We start from the raw sequence: 16909 nt of genomic DNA on the forward strand, positions 1-16909 counted from the left end.
CTAACTGAAGGTTTCCTCTCTTCTTCCCTCAAATCTTTCACGTTTCACTGCACACATCTACTGCTAGCTAAGAAGGTACAGCACTCTTCAGTGATAAACACTTGGTGGCTTTGCTGGGTTTGAGTGGCAGAAGGCAGGTGACAGAGGATGAGAAGAGTAAATGAGGGGCCACTAAAGCCAGTTTTAACAAAACCAACAAAACAGCCTAACTCCTATTGTGAAGCACAAACCCCAGAAACACCCAAGCTGCAAATCAGACTTGCAATACACTTCAGCTTCTTTTGGCTAAGCCAGCGCATCTGCCGTGGTGCAGGTGAAGCAGCATGCCCAACCACACAGGCATCCCCTTCCGTCCCGGCTTCTCTCAGAGCTCATTCCAGCCCAGGCAGGTCCTTGGAGCAGTGGCACAGTATGAAAGCAGCCACGGATTTGCCAGTACAGCCCATATGTGACCTGCACAGCACCTGAGCAGCTGTGTTATTCACATGATTTAATGAACAGAAGACACAGGAACAAGTATTTATTACTACAGACATGCAATCTGCATATGAGAACAAAACTCACAAGATCTTTCTCTTCTTGCACATAGCATCTTGGCTATTAACTGCTGGCTGGCTTTGCAATTTGAAGAGCACACTTCAAGCATCCTGCTTGCTTTCCTGTTCACTTACATGAACTATTTGGGCTCTTCCAAACTCGAAGCTATTTTTAAGACCCTCATTTCCCATAGGAGATGGATTAGCAAGCAAGATGCCAGTGTGGCAGGCTAAAACACATTATAACATACAATTCATGTGCTGGTTACCGCTCCTACATATGTGGCAGTAAGTTAATATTGTATCAACTTTCTGTAATATTTCCATGCAATCTGTACTGAGTGGGGGTGTCTTTCATATCACACCTTTCCTCTGTTTTCATGTCAGGAAAGTGGCCATGGAGAAGGAGATAAGATTGATTGGATTCTAGGATTTTTTTAAAACATCCATAGGATGTAGGTATATCTACCCGTCAGACAAGGCAGAAAATCTCAGGAAACAGCTCTTCCCTGTATTTCCAACAGGATTAATACTGTGCAAAGATACACACTCCATTTTCACATAAATCTGGTGAAAGGCTACATGCTGTGTACGTGAGCAAGACTTCATGCTGTTAACTCCACCTGAGGTGTTCAAGGCCAACAGTCTTGTGAACCACTTGTACCATCACTGAAAACACACCAGCTTCCTTACACAAGAAGTAGTAATAAGAAGAAACAGAAGATCAAGCTTCAAAAACACCTAAGTAAAATGCAAAAAAATTTATAACTCCCAATACATTCCTTAGTTGTCTAATTCTCAGTTAGCGGTAGGCTTTATTAACACCAATTCCGTTTTCAGTCCATTAATCTTGCTAATTCATGATGATGCATACCTGTGTAACAGTTACTAGAAAGGCCCTACTCAGACAACAGATTCTGTCAGAAAGCCAGTAAAAACCGTGATTTTCAAACTACTGACAAATAACAACAAAATACTTATACAGCTACATGCCAGCTGAGTGGATATAACTACAAAATGAAGTTCTGACATTCTGATTTTATTATGTTACCCTTCTAAATACTGCTTTCTTGTACACTGAATATAACTTTATTCTTAGCCCTGTGATATTTTAATGCTCTTTTTTTTTTTAGCCTCTTCTCAATAAGACGGAGAATTTAAATCAGAGTTTTACCAGATACACTAAATTTCTTTTGATTCCGCAAATGGTAGCTTTCCTTGCTATTTAATTTTGAACCTTAATTTAAATGCATTGCTAAATTGCTCCATTTACTCTGCATCAACCTTTTTACACGGAGGAAGTTCCCATTCAAACCAAACAGCGGAGAGGAGAGAGTTACGCTGTGGTTTTAGGACTGGAGCCTGCCCAGAGACAGTGCGGGAGATGCTCGAGCACGTCAGCAAACTTGGGGAAAGGCACAGCCCTGCAAGGATTTCACAGCCCAGAAGAACAACCAGGCAGACAGGATGCATCCTGCAGGCTTTTCCAAACTTCTTGGGTGGCAAAAGCTACTCCCATGTTGAATTTCAGCTTCATGAAGGTGAGTTGTGCCCAGCAGAGCCCTCTTGGCACACCTGCCTGTGCAGGCAGCTGCCTCGGAAAGGCTGCTGAGCTCAGAAAATCAACTGGACAATGGGAACTCATCTTCTGCTTTGGTTAATTATTTTCTCCTCACGTCTGTTCCGTTTCACTGATATGTACAGTCAATTATCTCAACAGCCAGGTTATCTTTATTCAATTACACAGCTGCTGCAGAGCATGCTGAGGAATAGTGACTTTCGATAGAAATTAAGGTTCTCGTCAGGGACAGGCAGCGGTAGGAGAGTTTCCCAATGCTGGGGACTTTGACTTTCAGAGGGCCAGCCACAAAAAGCACATCAAGGCATGCACTGTTTTAAGTGCTATGACCTTCTGAACTGGCTTCTTATGACCCTCACGCTTTTCCTTTTGGGAAGTCTGACATGTAGCACTTCTCAGTGTTGTCTTACTTGTTTATCAAAGTCTTTTGCTCACTTTCAGAGGTTCCTCATCAGCTCAGGAAAACATCTTGCTTCACACGCAAGGTAAACTCTTCTCCCATTCCGTTTCAACCTCCAGAATGGAAGGGTGGTATTTTCCTTCAGCTTTAAGTACATCGAATCTCCCCTGCTCTCCCTACTTCCTACTCCCTGCCAGCTTAAGATATATGCACTGGAGCGAGAATTCCCTCATGCGATACCTGCACCCTGTTTGCTCTGTGTAAGGAACATTTAATGAAGAACTGTTGTTTTTACATAACTGAGGACCTGGCGCCTGACCCTAGTGGGGGGAAGGACCGAGAGACATCGGACTATGAATTCTTCATGTAACACACAGTCTCTTCCCAGAATATGTACTGACACCTGTATACATACCGATACCTGTATTGATAAGTTAACTGAGGGGGAAGTGTAGCCAAAGTACCAGGAATCCATATCTTAAACAGACTGATAAGGGGAAGGGTATTGTGTGCGTCGGGATAGTCTGTAAACGCTGAAGTACCCAACCAATGGGGAACAGGGGAGGGAAACTGTGGCCAGGATTTTGGGGAGATATAAGCAGGGGCTTTTTGCCCTATTTGGTGTGCCTACCTTTAGGTAGAACACCTGATCCTGCAAAATTGTTATTAAAATATGCTTTGCCAAGAGATCCTGCCTGGGTCTATTATATTTGCAAAATAATTGTTTCCTACACTCTGGATTCGGCATCTTGTGACAGCAGACAGATAACTGAGTTGGACATCAAGCCCCCTCCCCTGTTATTTCATTCAAAGCACTATTGAGAAAAATCTAGTAGCATCCAGGTATTAAAAGAGCAAAGTAAAACATCAATCAGACAAAACTGACTTACTGGCATAGTATTTTCCCAAACTGGGTTTTCATTTATGAAGTCAATGAATTAATTCCTGATCATACTTAATGGCCTAAATCATAAGCTATACTTGCAATCTGGAACAAAGGCCACTAATTGCTGAGATTTATTTACAATCCATCTGCTTTATTCAGGAAGCTTTCTTTTTTTTTAAGCCAAGTGCAACAGTAAGGAAGTCTCAATAGATGTAAAAACTTTTTAACATTTTGCCATTCCAGTAAAGCAGAGGACGTTCAAATGGTGCTGATGTTTCAGATGGGAAATTTCGGAAGTCCTCCCAAAGACATTATTCCAACCTGTGACCTAGGCAATTCCTTTTTCATAGGTATTTATATAGTCTAAACACTGCTCACTCTCCACAACTGTTGCACACTGCGACATGCAATACTGCAGACTCACATGCGATCTGTTCTAAGACGACTACTTCATTTGACACACATTCCCCAAAGAGACGGATTGTGTCTGCATATAAAATGTGAAAATAATGAGTTTGAAAATTAAGAGATGTGCTCTTAGTTACTGGGATGTCTCATCACACAGCAGACATGCTTTCAATGTTTTCTCAGCACCTTCACAAGCTCAGATCCAAGTATCCTTCCTTTAAATGTGGTACATTATCTTTGACACTACCTTCTTACTATGCAGAAAACCAACCTCCGCTAAAAGCAACTGTCTTGTTTTCTTCAGTATTCCCACTATTTTCCATTTGCACTGGGATCACCCTTTATGACAGGTACACACTGACACCTACTGCTTGGAGGAAAGACAATCCTGAAGGGGATTCATACACGCCACCCAATTTAGCTTGGAGAATCTGGATGCTGTGTCTGTGCAGCTTCTACTCTGGAGAAGGGAACTGCTTTTCTGGGGGACTCAGACTCACGTGGTAGCAGGACACTGTGAGCAGGGGCACGCACCAGCCCAGAGCCTATTTTTTGCCACTGCTGATGTGATGCAGGACGTTAATGTGCATCACACAATGTAATTGTAAGCTGAAAAAGGACCCAGAGCTCCTGTGGGCCTCAGGAGTTCCTAGGGCTTGTCCCACCAAGGAGAAAGCATCCAGTGGGAAGGTGGCCAAGAAAATTTCTGAGCAGATGTGAAATCTACAAGATTTTTTCATTTTTTTTTTCAGAAAATTGACCTGAGAACAAATAGAGTAAAACACCTTAGCCAATATACTACAGGCTAGGAATGCTTGACTTGCATTATACAGAAAGGGTTGTCTCAGATCACAACTATTAAAAGGAGAACCAGTGAGCTGTACTGAACACTGTCAACAGGAGAGAGAACAGAAGTACTAAAACAGGCCAAACTGTCCAGCGCTTTGCCCTGCATTCACGAGTATCTAATGCCATTTTTGGCTTTGCTTGCGATGTCAGCTCTCTTCCCAGTTGCAGTTTAATGCTCTGCATGTTAACAAGGAAGCTCCACACTACAAAGCTTCTGCTTTTTTCCCCTGTAATATCACTCTGGATTATCTCAGGATGTAATCACTAGGAAACGCCTCTGAAACCATCTAGGTGACTTATGTCAAACCTAAAGCATACACAGTACCGTGAAGCACGTATGCAGATTCCCTGTCTTCTAAAAACTCACTGCACATGCTGAATAGAACTATGTTTACAGGGAATTGCTGTTGCCAGATGCTGCTTCACTACCTGAAACTGCACAAGGGTTCTTAGTACTGATTACTCAGTACAGCTGGCATTCACTGTCTCGTTACAGAATTATACAAGGAGCAGTGCTACAATTTTTTTAACAATCTCAACGCTCACTACCACAAGGTTTCGTTACAAAAGGGTTTGGAACATAAACGCCCTTCAGGCACGACTCCCTAGAACAATCAATCACCCAGCAAGGCTTTCTCCTTAAACAGTGCAGAGATCTGCTTGCTTGGTATTGAGCCCAGCTGAGTTAACAGTCTTACCAAGGAGTATGGAGAGGGAGAGAATAACCCTGCTCAGCAGCAGGTGAATGGAATCCAATCCCACAACTCAAACTGGTCAAACCCACCTCATCCTTGCAATGCCCAAAAAAAGAGGGCTCCAGCTACAAAAATTCTAATTTTCTGTCCAAATTTATTTGTAGCCTTTTTGTACACTTCTTCTCTTGCATCAAGATTGTTACTTAACATAAACAATCTTTCCCCTCTGTCTAAAACCCAGAGGGAACATGTGTAGTCTGGTTCACTTAGAGTAAATAAGCCTTCTCTGCACTTTTTTTTCATCTTGTAACAGGGTCTGCCCACTTATTTAATCATCTTCACAAATCCAATGCCATTTGCATGTGAGTTAGTGAAACTGTATGAGGCTTCGACTCTTCTACAAGGCCATCCATACTTCCTCTAAGTACACTGAAAATACTTCACTTTGTATATCCACCGTCATGTGATTACTTCAGCTTGAAAATTTTCATCCCATGTCTCCCTTCCATCCCTCCATGAAGAAGTATGCCCATGTCCTTTCCTTTCCTGGCTTTTCCAAATGTGAGGAACTCCTCTTTCATTTCATGGATATTCATTACTGGCCCTGGGATAGATGAATTTATTATCTATGTTATTATTTTTCATCATTTTGTACTTATCTTTATATATATATATGTCTATCTCAATCATCTTATATCTCACTGTCATATATTTTCTCCTAGAGGACACCCCCATCCCATTTACCCCTTCTAAATTTCTGCTATAAGGACAATTCTTGAGCATGACTCTATTTTATTATGCCAGTGGCTATTAAAGAAAAAAGAAGTCCATGACACTTAAGGAGCTTTACTAGCAATCTCCTCCCTCTCCTACCAGCAATACCTATAGGTTGCAGCCCCTCCCTAACCATTTTAAGTTCTAGTACTAATGCACTTTTTCTCCATACAGACGGCATGATATAAAGCATTTTGCTGACACCAGACAGATTATGTATACTCCTTTTCATTCTCTCTCTGGAAAGTCTTATAAAAAAATAATCCAGTTGTACCAGCATCACCTCTTTTGACAAACCTATGCCACATTTTACCTCATTTATCACTGACTCTTGTACCATTAATGACTGTTTACTTATTCCCTTGCAGAGCAGCAGTAGTGATTAATTCTATACTTGGCCATGACTACTCCCATGTCTAAAAACAAATGAACCAACCAACTAAACAAATCCACAACCCTAACTCAGTGCCATTTTATGAAACACTGCATTGGTGGCATTCTGACAGCTCTGACCTAAAGTTAAGACCTCAAGCATTTGCCTTATTGTTAAAAATAACATCCAGGGAAACATCTCCGTTGCTAACTGACATGGTACAGTACTGAAAAATCAAGTCTCTGGTTTGATCCTACCCAATCTGGTTTACAAAAGGACACAATGCTCCTTCTGTCTGCCAAGAGCAACATATTATGCAGTGTTTGGAAGCTAAAGAGCTCTTGTTCCAATTTAATTAACCTGTTGCATAATTATTTATATGCAACAACTGTATAAGCGCACCAGTACATACACATTCATGATTCACCTGAAGGATTATTTGAACGGTATTTCAAACTATGTAAGTGTGGTTGGTAGCAATACAAATAGATTTGACCATTAGACTGCTAAAGCAGACAGTTTCCCCTTCCTCTTCCATGGTGTAAAACACAACTCCTACATATGCCATGCACAGCTCTGGGGCAACAATTAGAACATTCAAAGTTGCACAGGAAAAACTGGCCACCCACTCGAGTTGCTGAAGCACGATGAATTGCCCAGCCAGCACCAGCTCTCCGGACAAATTGACTGCACTTGGCAACTGACCTCAGGAGTACACATTCTTGATGTGCGATAAATAGCAGCAAGACTTGCAAGCTGTTAGCTTTATTTACAAGTAATTGTGTCTCAGCAGTGTTACAAAAGATGCAAGCTTGGCATGAAGCCTTAACGTTGCAAGGTGTGCTGCTCCCTCTCTGCTACTGCTAGCTATCTCTTCACTTCCCAGTTACTGTCTTTATTCCTGACTGTTCCCTTCCATCCTTTCATTCCAATGGACACACTCATACTTTGTTCCTCATCCTAATTAATACATCCACATCTCTATTTAGAATTTTCAAATGTGCTTCCTCCCTCTCAGAAATGTCTTGCTTGGACACCAGTTTTCTCAGGTCCACCTCTTGCTTCCCATCTCCTCAGCAGTCCTGACAAGGTCAGCTGAAGAGAACCTCCTTCCTGGATAATTTTTCCATAACAGTTTTAAGCAGTAAGACAAATGGAAATGTGATGAAAGCCTACAATCACTTGAAGGTCACACCTAGACAGAAAGAAAGAGGGGAACTAATATTTTCAACAGAAAGACAGGATGAGGATTTAAACAGGGAAAAACTTGTGACAGGGGAACGTATGCAGCTACAAAATAATCTCCCCAAGGAAAAGGCACAACCTCCTTGGACAGTTTGGAGCTTTTGAGGCACAGACTAGGCAACATCTGCAGAAATAAACTGCAGCGAATGATGATGAATCAACAAGGCAGACAAGACCATGCAACCAGGCTATTCAGTGAACAGTTCATTGATTCACATTTCTGTACAGTTTTAATGCAAGTCTCCATATCAAGAACATGCATGAAATGCATGCTTGCTGTAGTTTATGGCAGAAAAAATCTCTAAGAAAATGCCCAAGCTACAAAGATAAATAGGAATATATGCAAGAGAATTAACAAATTGAAGAGATCACTGTAAGAATGCCAAGTATCACTGTTCTCACAAAAAGCACCACAGGGATTTCTTTCTATTTGTTTAAACTCCACAGAGATCAAAGAAGACAATTATAATATGTGGCCCTTCCTCCTCTGCAGCCCTTTGCTGTTAATTGCCCTGGCTCCTGTTCTTCCACTAAGTGTAAATGGAGGCAGTGGAACTGAGCCTGCTACTGTAAGCAAGTAGAGCAAACTTTCACTGATGTCAACAGAATTAGGCCCCTTTTACAAGCAGTGACTTTGCTCTCCAGTTGGCAAAACAAGAACCGCAATTTGTTTGAACGCAGGGCAAACGCTGTTTCCTGCTGGCTGGCATGCTGTGGGTGCAGGCACCCTCCTGCTTTTGGGGGCTGCAGCACAGGAGCAGTTGCTCCCTGGACTGCTCACTCCCCATCTGGTTCTTGGTTCCTTTCTGAGCAGGACATGCTGTTGGTTCATCAAAGCTTGTGGCAAAAAACTCTCCTGTGCCCACAGATTATTTGTGCCTCACAACAAGCACCTAAGCTACATAATGAACTGAAGAAAAGACAAAATGAATGTCTACCTTCTAATTAAGAATTTACAAGACTGGCATTAAACCTCAAGCCTAATTTCTAAATACAAAAAAATTTCAACACAGTTTGTATCTCCAAAAACTCACTCATCCCACTAGCTGAGCAATACTTATGAACTTAACATTAATCTTCAGTTTGACTACAGTCTGTTCAGCATTTCTGGCATCAGTCCCCACATTTAATTCCAATAACAAGTCAATCTCACACAGAAAAATACATTAAAACAATTGAGTAAATACCTCACATAGAAGGGTGACATAGGCCGCTCATCTTCCTGGGAGCTAAAAACAAAACATATTTTTTAAAGTTAGTATGCAGCTCTGTCTTGTATTTGCAGTTTATTACAGCAAGATCTGCTTAAAAGCAGAGATAACAAATGTGAAACAGTATACCTGTAACAGAGGTAACACATCTGTTTTGTCCTCTGGTTGTATCAATGGAAGAGACCTCTACATTACACTCCTTAAGAGAATCCAACTCATTTCCAGTGTCCACAAATGTGGTGTAACAGATGTCCTGCTACATGAGACACCCCAGCTCTGCAGTAGTGCAAGGACTATTCCCATAGCAACAATAAAGTATCTTGCCAGCAAAACCACCAGAGACTTTTGCTGTCTGCTGTTCCAGAATTAAACAACCTGCCTATTAAAGCAACAGTTGAGGAAAAACCACAAATGACATCTAGAGAGACCAAAGAAACGGCCATGGGTGTATGCATAAGGCTATGAATCCCGCCCCCTGCCCAGTTTTATCACTCCCATGGAAAACGGAGTTTACTATGCTGAAACCTCCGTAGGCTTGAGATCACGGACTGCCATTGGCTGGCGTGGAGCTCCCCTGACCAAATGCAGTTCCAGCAGTCAACTGGTCTGGCCCAAACATAACTACCTACCCGGTGTGTGGCCGACCAGCTCCCTGATCCAGCTTATCATGCCTGTGCTGGTATGAGGGCAAAACTGAGCTGCTGGGGTGCTGAAGCTTAAAGGTGTGGTGGACTGAGGGTTAAGTCAATTTAAGACTGTGCTGCTGTAAAAAGGGGTTCAAATGAACTTCACCAAGTCATTCCAACCAGATAAATGGTCAGCCTTGTCCTGTTCTCCAGAGTAGGATCCTTGCCTTCCTCCAAGCACACAGGAAATGCCCCTGAGGTCAATTTGTCCCCAGAGGATTTTTAATTGGGTTTGCTGAAGAGCACAGCAAGTTCAGCAGAAGAGATGGGAAGCTCCATAAACTACTTCAAACAGAAGTAGAAAGGGCAACATCCCACAGGTGATGGAAACCAAGCACTTCCCTGCTGCTCTCCTGCTGCTGCAGCAGCCTGGGACTGCACCAGCAGGCAGCAATGTGCCACAGGTCCCAGGGCACTGCCACACTGTGAAGGCGTCCATTGTGTTTGAGCTTGTTCAGAGGATGAGAGAATATGGGAGAATGCTCTGGGTAAGGTGAGCTCAGCTTAAACTCAAGTCACTTGGAGGTTTTGATCACCTCAACCAGCTTTCAACAGGGATCTGAAGTAGATCAAGCCTGAACAATTTTTGAAAACCCAGCCTGAGTCCATTAATCTAAGGAATTTTAAAGGATTTCATTTATCGGTTTATAAAAGCCTCTCTAAGCACAGAATAAAAGGGAAGGGAACACTTCTGTGGGTTTTGTAGCTAGGACATCAAATATTCAACAGGTAGCTTTTGCAGCTTCCACTGAAGCCAGTGGAAAACTCCCTCAGCAAGAGGAGCTGAAGCTGGCCCCCAGCTGGCTAAGCACCCTGCTCTCATCCTGGATATACACAGAGACAGATTTCGCTGCAGTTCATTTGAACCCAGTCAGTGTTATTACAGATCCACAAATATGAATGTCAAATTCAGCTGGTGAGCAGGAGCATGAGGGAGGAGGTAGGATGCAAAGGAATCAGAAAGGACAGAGAAGTGGACAGACAGACAGAGGAGTAAGCCAAAACACCAGAAAAAAAAAATCATCGGGGTTTAATTCTGCATAATTTTAACTCCCCCACTGTAGTATGCAGAGATTCACAAAGAGACAACTACAGACATCTACAGAAAAGACTTTCCAGCATGTTGTGCAGGAAGCCCAAAAATACTGACTCAAGGGTAACACCAAATACCATGGAGCGGAAGCAAAAGCTGCTTCCGAAATCAGCGTGGTCTGCCAAAACTCACATCGCCTCTGTAAAGCAACAGTGACTGGGCAGTTTTCCGCAGCTCCCCGAGAAGACTGGGAACACAGCTGCCGCTGTAAACTTTGCTGCCACTTCCACAAAGCCTGTCCTCAGCAGTTCGAGCAAACTGCAGTTGGTTGCTGCTGCGGGAGAACCAAAAGCTGCTGCTGCCCTCATCGAGACCCGGCCAGAGCCCCGAGCAGCACAAGGGGGACTGACAGCCCCTTGCGAGAAACTGCTACACCTTTGAGACAGCCTGGAAAAAATGGAGGGAAACATGGAAGCGCCCATCATTGCCCCTCCCAGAAGACGACCTGCAACAAAGGCACCAGTAAGAACCTCTACCAGATCCAGGCTCCCTCCCCTGAGAGCATGCACAGTCTATCAGCTTGAACGCATAAGCTGTCTCTCTGTTTAGCATTTAGGGAGAATATATATGATATCTATATATGTATAAAAATGTAAAGAAGCTACTTTAAACTCACAAAGCTGCTGGTAAAGTTTTTTGCAATGTTCAGTTCATTACGTGAAGGGCTGTACTTGTAGTCGCAATGCAAACAAGCCCTAGTGGTGCACACAAAACATGAAAAATGTTTTCTAATGAGTGAAAAGTCCACAGCACCATCAAGATTTCTGTGCATCCATGCAACTCCAAATGGCAACACCAAATGTGGCTGTGTATAGAAGGGGCAGTTCTCAAAGCCCCACCACAAATGCTTTCTTTTCCATTACAAAAAACTTTCCTCATCTCAGGGTTTGAAATTAACTTCTAAGTTAATTTCCAAGAAGCACAATAATACTGAAAATGCCCAAATAACCTTCTTATATTCATACTCCCACTAGTTGCTTTGGCAGATCGGCCGGAAAAGAAGTATTCAGCAGGGACTCTGAAACCTCTTGCATTTCCTTCCTTTTCTTCCACAACAAGCACAACTGCTGCTCCACAAGTTCAAGTTTTATATCTGTACAAAAAGAATTATCTACTCACTAACTATCTACTAGTTAGTATGAAACCTAGACTTCTGAGAAAACCATGAAAATCTTTTACCTTTACAAAGATCTTCTGCTTCTGAGTAAAGCACATTATCCATTTCCCCTCTAATCATTAAAAACAACATATCCCAAAAATCTTTCCTAACTTCATGCACCTCAGTCAATTCATCTGTGCGAGCTGGAAGGTATGAGCTGTGAAAATCACACACAGACTTAAACCAGCTATTCCACATAATTCACAATCCCTCAAATTAGATGTGAGACCACCAAGCCCTACTGTAATCACTTAGCGCACAAAGATTCTGTTTTGATTAAAATGCTTCAAGAAACACTGAATTATTTGTGTTGTAAGGTAATAAACTGATGTGCTTACATTATACACACAAGCACAGATTAGTTTAACAAATAAATGAAAAATGTGTGTGAGGTTTTAAACCTGTGTATATCTAATCACATGGGTTCAGATATAAAAGAGACAGGCAAGCAAGAAAAATGTGCAAGATATGAATCATAAATGATCAGTTGATATTGCACAATGAAATTGGTTTAAAACCTTGCACGCAGGATTCTTTGACCCTATCACTCACACTATGCTGATTAAACACCAACTGATTATTTGTTTTTAAAACACCTTGTACTGAAGGGTATATTAGTATTGCTAGGAAGCCCTTTCTATCGTGTATCCTTAAGTCATTAAGATATGTTTAACATTTAACTGTACAGTGTACTTGGGCTGTGTAATTCTGCTTTGGTTAAAGGGATATAAAACTCCTCGAGAAAGAAAGGAAAGCTTAATACCTGGCACAGTGACCTGGCACACCAAGTCAGCCATCCACAGTATGCAGGGGACAAATCATTCTGATGTGCATTTGTCATATATTCTAAATTTCTAACCTTGCCCCACTAAGAATTTATCCATTAGACAAGCAGGTTTTGTGGTAAATGAGATGGATTTTTGTTGTTGTTTGTTTGAATATACTCTCAAGAGTTTTGTCCAGCTTTACACATGCCAGAAGGCAATGAAAGGATGAAATAGCTTCACACACACAAAATTCAGTTATTTATTCAACCATCACTGATTACTTGGCCAAGCAGATGAGTACAAAATACACTAGTCTCTTTCTTCTCAGACATATACATAGCCTCCCTAAGAGAAGTGATTAAACACAAATGAATTGCTCTTTCATGCAATACTTGGGAAAGCAATTTCTCACACTCCTAAAGAACACCTAAGCATATGATCACTTCCTTATTGCTAAAAACCAAAACAAATACCAGCCAAACTGAAAAAACTTGTTCTCTTTATTTTATGGCTAAAGAAGTAATATTGCTATGTCTGTGACCTTCACCGAGCTAACAAAAATGTTTGTCAGACTCGAAGGAATGCCAGTATTGCCCACATCTTAGGATTTTCAGGCACACGTATTTTACAGCATTTACACAACACATCCTTTCCATCTATAAAGAAGAAAATAGGGAAGCTTGGATGAAATCTAACTGTTAAAAGATAAATTTCCATTACAGAACCACAGTTACTTTTTTTTGCCTCCTTCTTTTGCAAAAGGAATGTTACAGGCAACCGTTCACCCATTGCATTATCTAAAATGCAATGATGGTTTTCCTCTTTTTTTTTTTTTTTTTTGACATCTCATCTTCCCCTTCAGAAAGAATAAGGGAGCTGCTGAGTCCATTCCAGAGTTGGAGCTCTGGAGCTCTATTTAGATGGAGAGTTCTCAATTTATTTATATGCATATGGGACAGCCCATAAGGTCAGACACTCCAGGTCAGAGAGTGCCTCGGGGCCCTTCCCCCTTGTTTTATTTGCACTTAATTATCAGCAGTTCTTCCGTCCTGGCTTGCTGGCACTGGAACCTCCATTGTAAAGCTACTGCTGCTTTCCTCCTCCGCATCTCTTTTCAAACATTAAATGGGATATTTAGTTAATTAAAAAAAAAAAAAAAAAGTTTTGTTTTGGTTTTTTTTTACAGTCATGAAAATGTACTTTGACTCAAGTGTCAACATTTTGCACCAGAGATGAAGGGTCTAGACACTGACAGGGTCATGCTGCTCAGCCAAGGTCATGTTTTCCTAATGCTTTGCCATAGGGTCTATTTGTTCTTACCTCAACAGAGAGATAAAGAAATGGCTCGCTTTCTATTCCACCACAGATATTCTGGACTTCAAAAGAAATTAATTATTTTGTGGTAAGAATACCTTTTCAGGCAATGAGATTGCTGCTTCTAATTTTAATACAGTCAAACTAAAAGGCATTGAAAAAATCAGTGGCATCAAATTACTAACAATGCAGCTTTTGTGGGGAAGAGCAGGAAGGCTGAGCTTGGGTGACTTGTTAAGACTTCAAAGTTATCTGTGTCTTGTTTTCTCGCCATTTAGAAACACCATGTAACCCTGGATTAACATACATACCATTTTTGCAATTGCAGGGGATTTTAACAATATATTTTATTTACTTATTCTGATAGTCAACATTAAGAACACTAAAATCAGCTTCAAGAAAGCCTCAATTTTGAGGCCACAATAGTGCTTTTTGCTGAACATCTTGTCTCATTCAGCACTTCTTTTTTTCTCCCCAAGTCATTTTCCCATAAAAGTTATTTCAAGCTTGCAACAAAAGCAAGATTGAAACGGCTCATGAAAATTTATTGCATACTTATTTTCTCAGTAGAGTGATTTACTCATAGTTCACAGCGGTGGGTAAAAGGTAATGTTTTTGCAAATGAGGAAGAGCAGGCAATGTAAGCTTCTTCCGTCAAATAAAGCAAGACTGCTGAGGTATGTTATGCAAAAGACAAAAGAATAATACCATCCCTGATGCAAGAGTAACCATAAATTTAATCTAACATGATAACACTGTGACGATTAAAAGGTCATCATTAAAAGTCAGCACTTACCATCAATTATTGAGCAATGCCATCCTTGCTCTATACCCTTAACTGGAGGGGGAGGGATGAAGAATGCAGTATATAGTAACTGCCTAAGAAACAAGTGTTTAATAGCTATTTGTCTGTGAGTTATTTCCTTGCAAACACTTGCATTTTTTTCCCTCAAGAGTAACTTTTATAGTCAAAACCATAACACGTTTTTTCAAATATCTATCTCCTGCCTTCACAATAATTACACTTATACCTGACCATGCTTACCACTGAAACCAAGTTAAGCTCCTGCTGAAGTTCCTGCAAAGCTACCCACCACATGTAAAAATACCAGGCAGACAACCCAGCTTCTTTATTCTGGACTCATATACTCCACAAAGTATCTCCAATAACTTGGGTGGGTGTGGATTGGTATTGGTTTAAATATTAATCTCCAAAGGATCCCCCATCTTCCCCAAAGCCATTTCTTCAGCAGCGTTTTTCCTAAATGTCTTTCAAGCAAGTTATGCCTTAAGCCTGCAAGATCACATTGTGCAGCAATGTAAACTGCAGGGCTGTAGAAAGGGACGTCTGTCGGGGAGAGTTCCCTATTCGCCTTATTTACCTTCCAAAAGTGTGAGCTTCTGTGTCCTGTTTTATCTGGCATTCAAAACACCAATATTACTATTTCACAGAAACAAGCTGAGATGATTATGAAGGCTCACTCTGTCACACATCTAAGGAGCACACGCTATTATTTCTTCTTCTATTTTCCACAGCCAAGATTAAGGCATGAGTACCCAAGCCTAGAGCAGAAGCCTTTTAGTTCTAGGAATACTAACATATAGCATAGCTGTGCCACATTGGGAATCTACCACATTATCCATAGGCATAAATGCACAGGCTGTGCATGAAGGGGCACTGAGATTGAGGCACATTGCCTGAATGGACAAAAAAATAAAAATACACTGAAGTTGTTCAGCACACCTCTTCCCACTTCAAAGCAACATCAGTGAAAGTACAGGTTATCCCAGGGCAAGCTAAAAGGAACAGAACTTCTTGCTGATGAAATGTCACTGAGTGAAAGGCTGATTTTCCACTTTTATTAACACATCTGAATCTACTAGAAGCCTTGACAGCACAATTTTGTATAATTATTTTCTACTCACTATCCTCCTGGGTTGCAAATATGCTTATCTTTTACAAAATGACATCAGTGTTAAATAGCTTGCTTTTGTTGTTTTAATTCTTTAACTAGTTGGGGCTTATTATGAAAGACAGGGCAGTGTCTTTGCTGCTGCCTGTGGTTTGGCAACAGTCTTCACTAGGATAGAACTACAAAACGGGTCAGAAAGAGGTGGAATGAATGTACCAGCCAAGTCTCACCTCTTCTCAAGTTTAACAGTGTGAAGTTGCGTAACGCATACATACCTGTTGTATTATAATGGTGAAGAACTGTTACCAGGTAACCAGTGATTTCAATTTCAAGGTTGTCTGTTAAAAGCTTGCACACTTCAAATAAAGTTATCTAAGAGCCCAGTTGTTAGGTAAATATTCATAGTTTCTTGTTTAATCAGGATGACATCCCAGAGGCAAACACTGGAAAAAATCTCATCAATTCCCTCTTTTAGTCAGACCCCCATGTACCCAGGAAGAGCTTCCACAGGGTCCTATACCCATCACGTCACAGCTGTGACAACACAGGGTAACGCAGCTGTGGGTCAAATGTGAGCCTGGAAGGCCAAAAATTCACATAGTATTTTGCAAAAGGCTATGACTATGACTTGACAAAGATGAGAAGAAAGGTTTGAATTTGTCTTTAGTCTTCCACCAGAAAAAAAAAAAAAAAGCAGCAAACAACAACAAACCAACAAACAACAACAAAGCAACAACAAAACACAAAACCAAACCAAACAAATTAAAAAAATCAGATACAAGTTCAGATACAGAGAACATACTTCACATACATATTCCAGAACATACTTCACTAGGGCTTGTCAAGCACTCCCAGTACCTTGGATAGAAAGTGGTAACAAAGTCCAAAGGATCAGTCTTATTTACAGTATAACTTGACACTCTCTAATGCTCACTAGAATGTTAAAGAGAACACAGTGGCCACTCCAAAATAAAAAGAAGAAAGTGTGGTGGAATACAAACAGTGTTCTCAGGCTAAAGTA

General features: G+C 41.1%; 1 protein-coding gene across 11 annotated transcripts in view; it reads right to left on the reverse strand.

Annotated features, from left to right (window-relative positions):
• FAM13A (family with sequence similarity 13 member A) overlaps positions 1–16909 on the reverse strand; it is a 141653-nt gene that overhangs the window by 40879 nt on the left and 83865 nt on the right. For 9 of the 11 annotated variants that reach the window (XM_065837401.2, XM_071807817.1, XM_065837399.2 and 6 more), the window contains one exon: positions 8933–8974. The exons of the other annotated variants lie outside the window; for them this stretch is intronic. In XM_065837401.2, coding sequence (XP_065693473.2) covers positions 8933–8974 — 42 coding nt within the window. The remainder of the gene's footprint in view (positions 1–8932; positions 8975–16909) is intronic. 11 annotated transcript variants of the gene reach the window in all.

This window comes from Patagioenas fasciata, chromosome 4, assembly GCF_037038585.1.
Source record: "Patagioenas fasciata isolate bPatFas1 chromosome 4, bPatFas1.hap1, whole genome shotgun sequence".
Taxonomy (NCBI): domain Eukaryota; kingdom Metazoa; phylum Chordata; class Aves; order Columbiformes; family Columbidae; genus Patagioenas; species Patagioenas fasciata.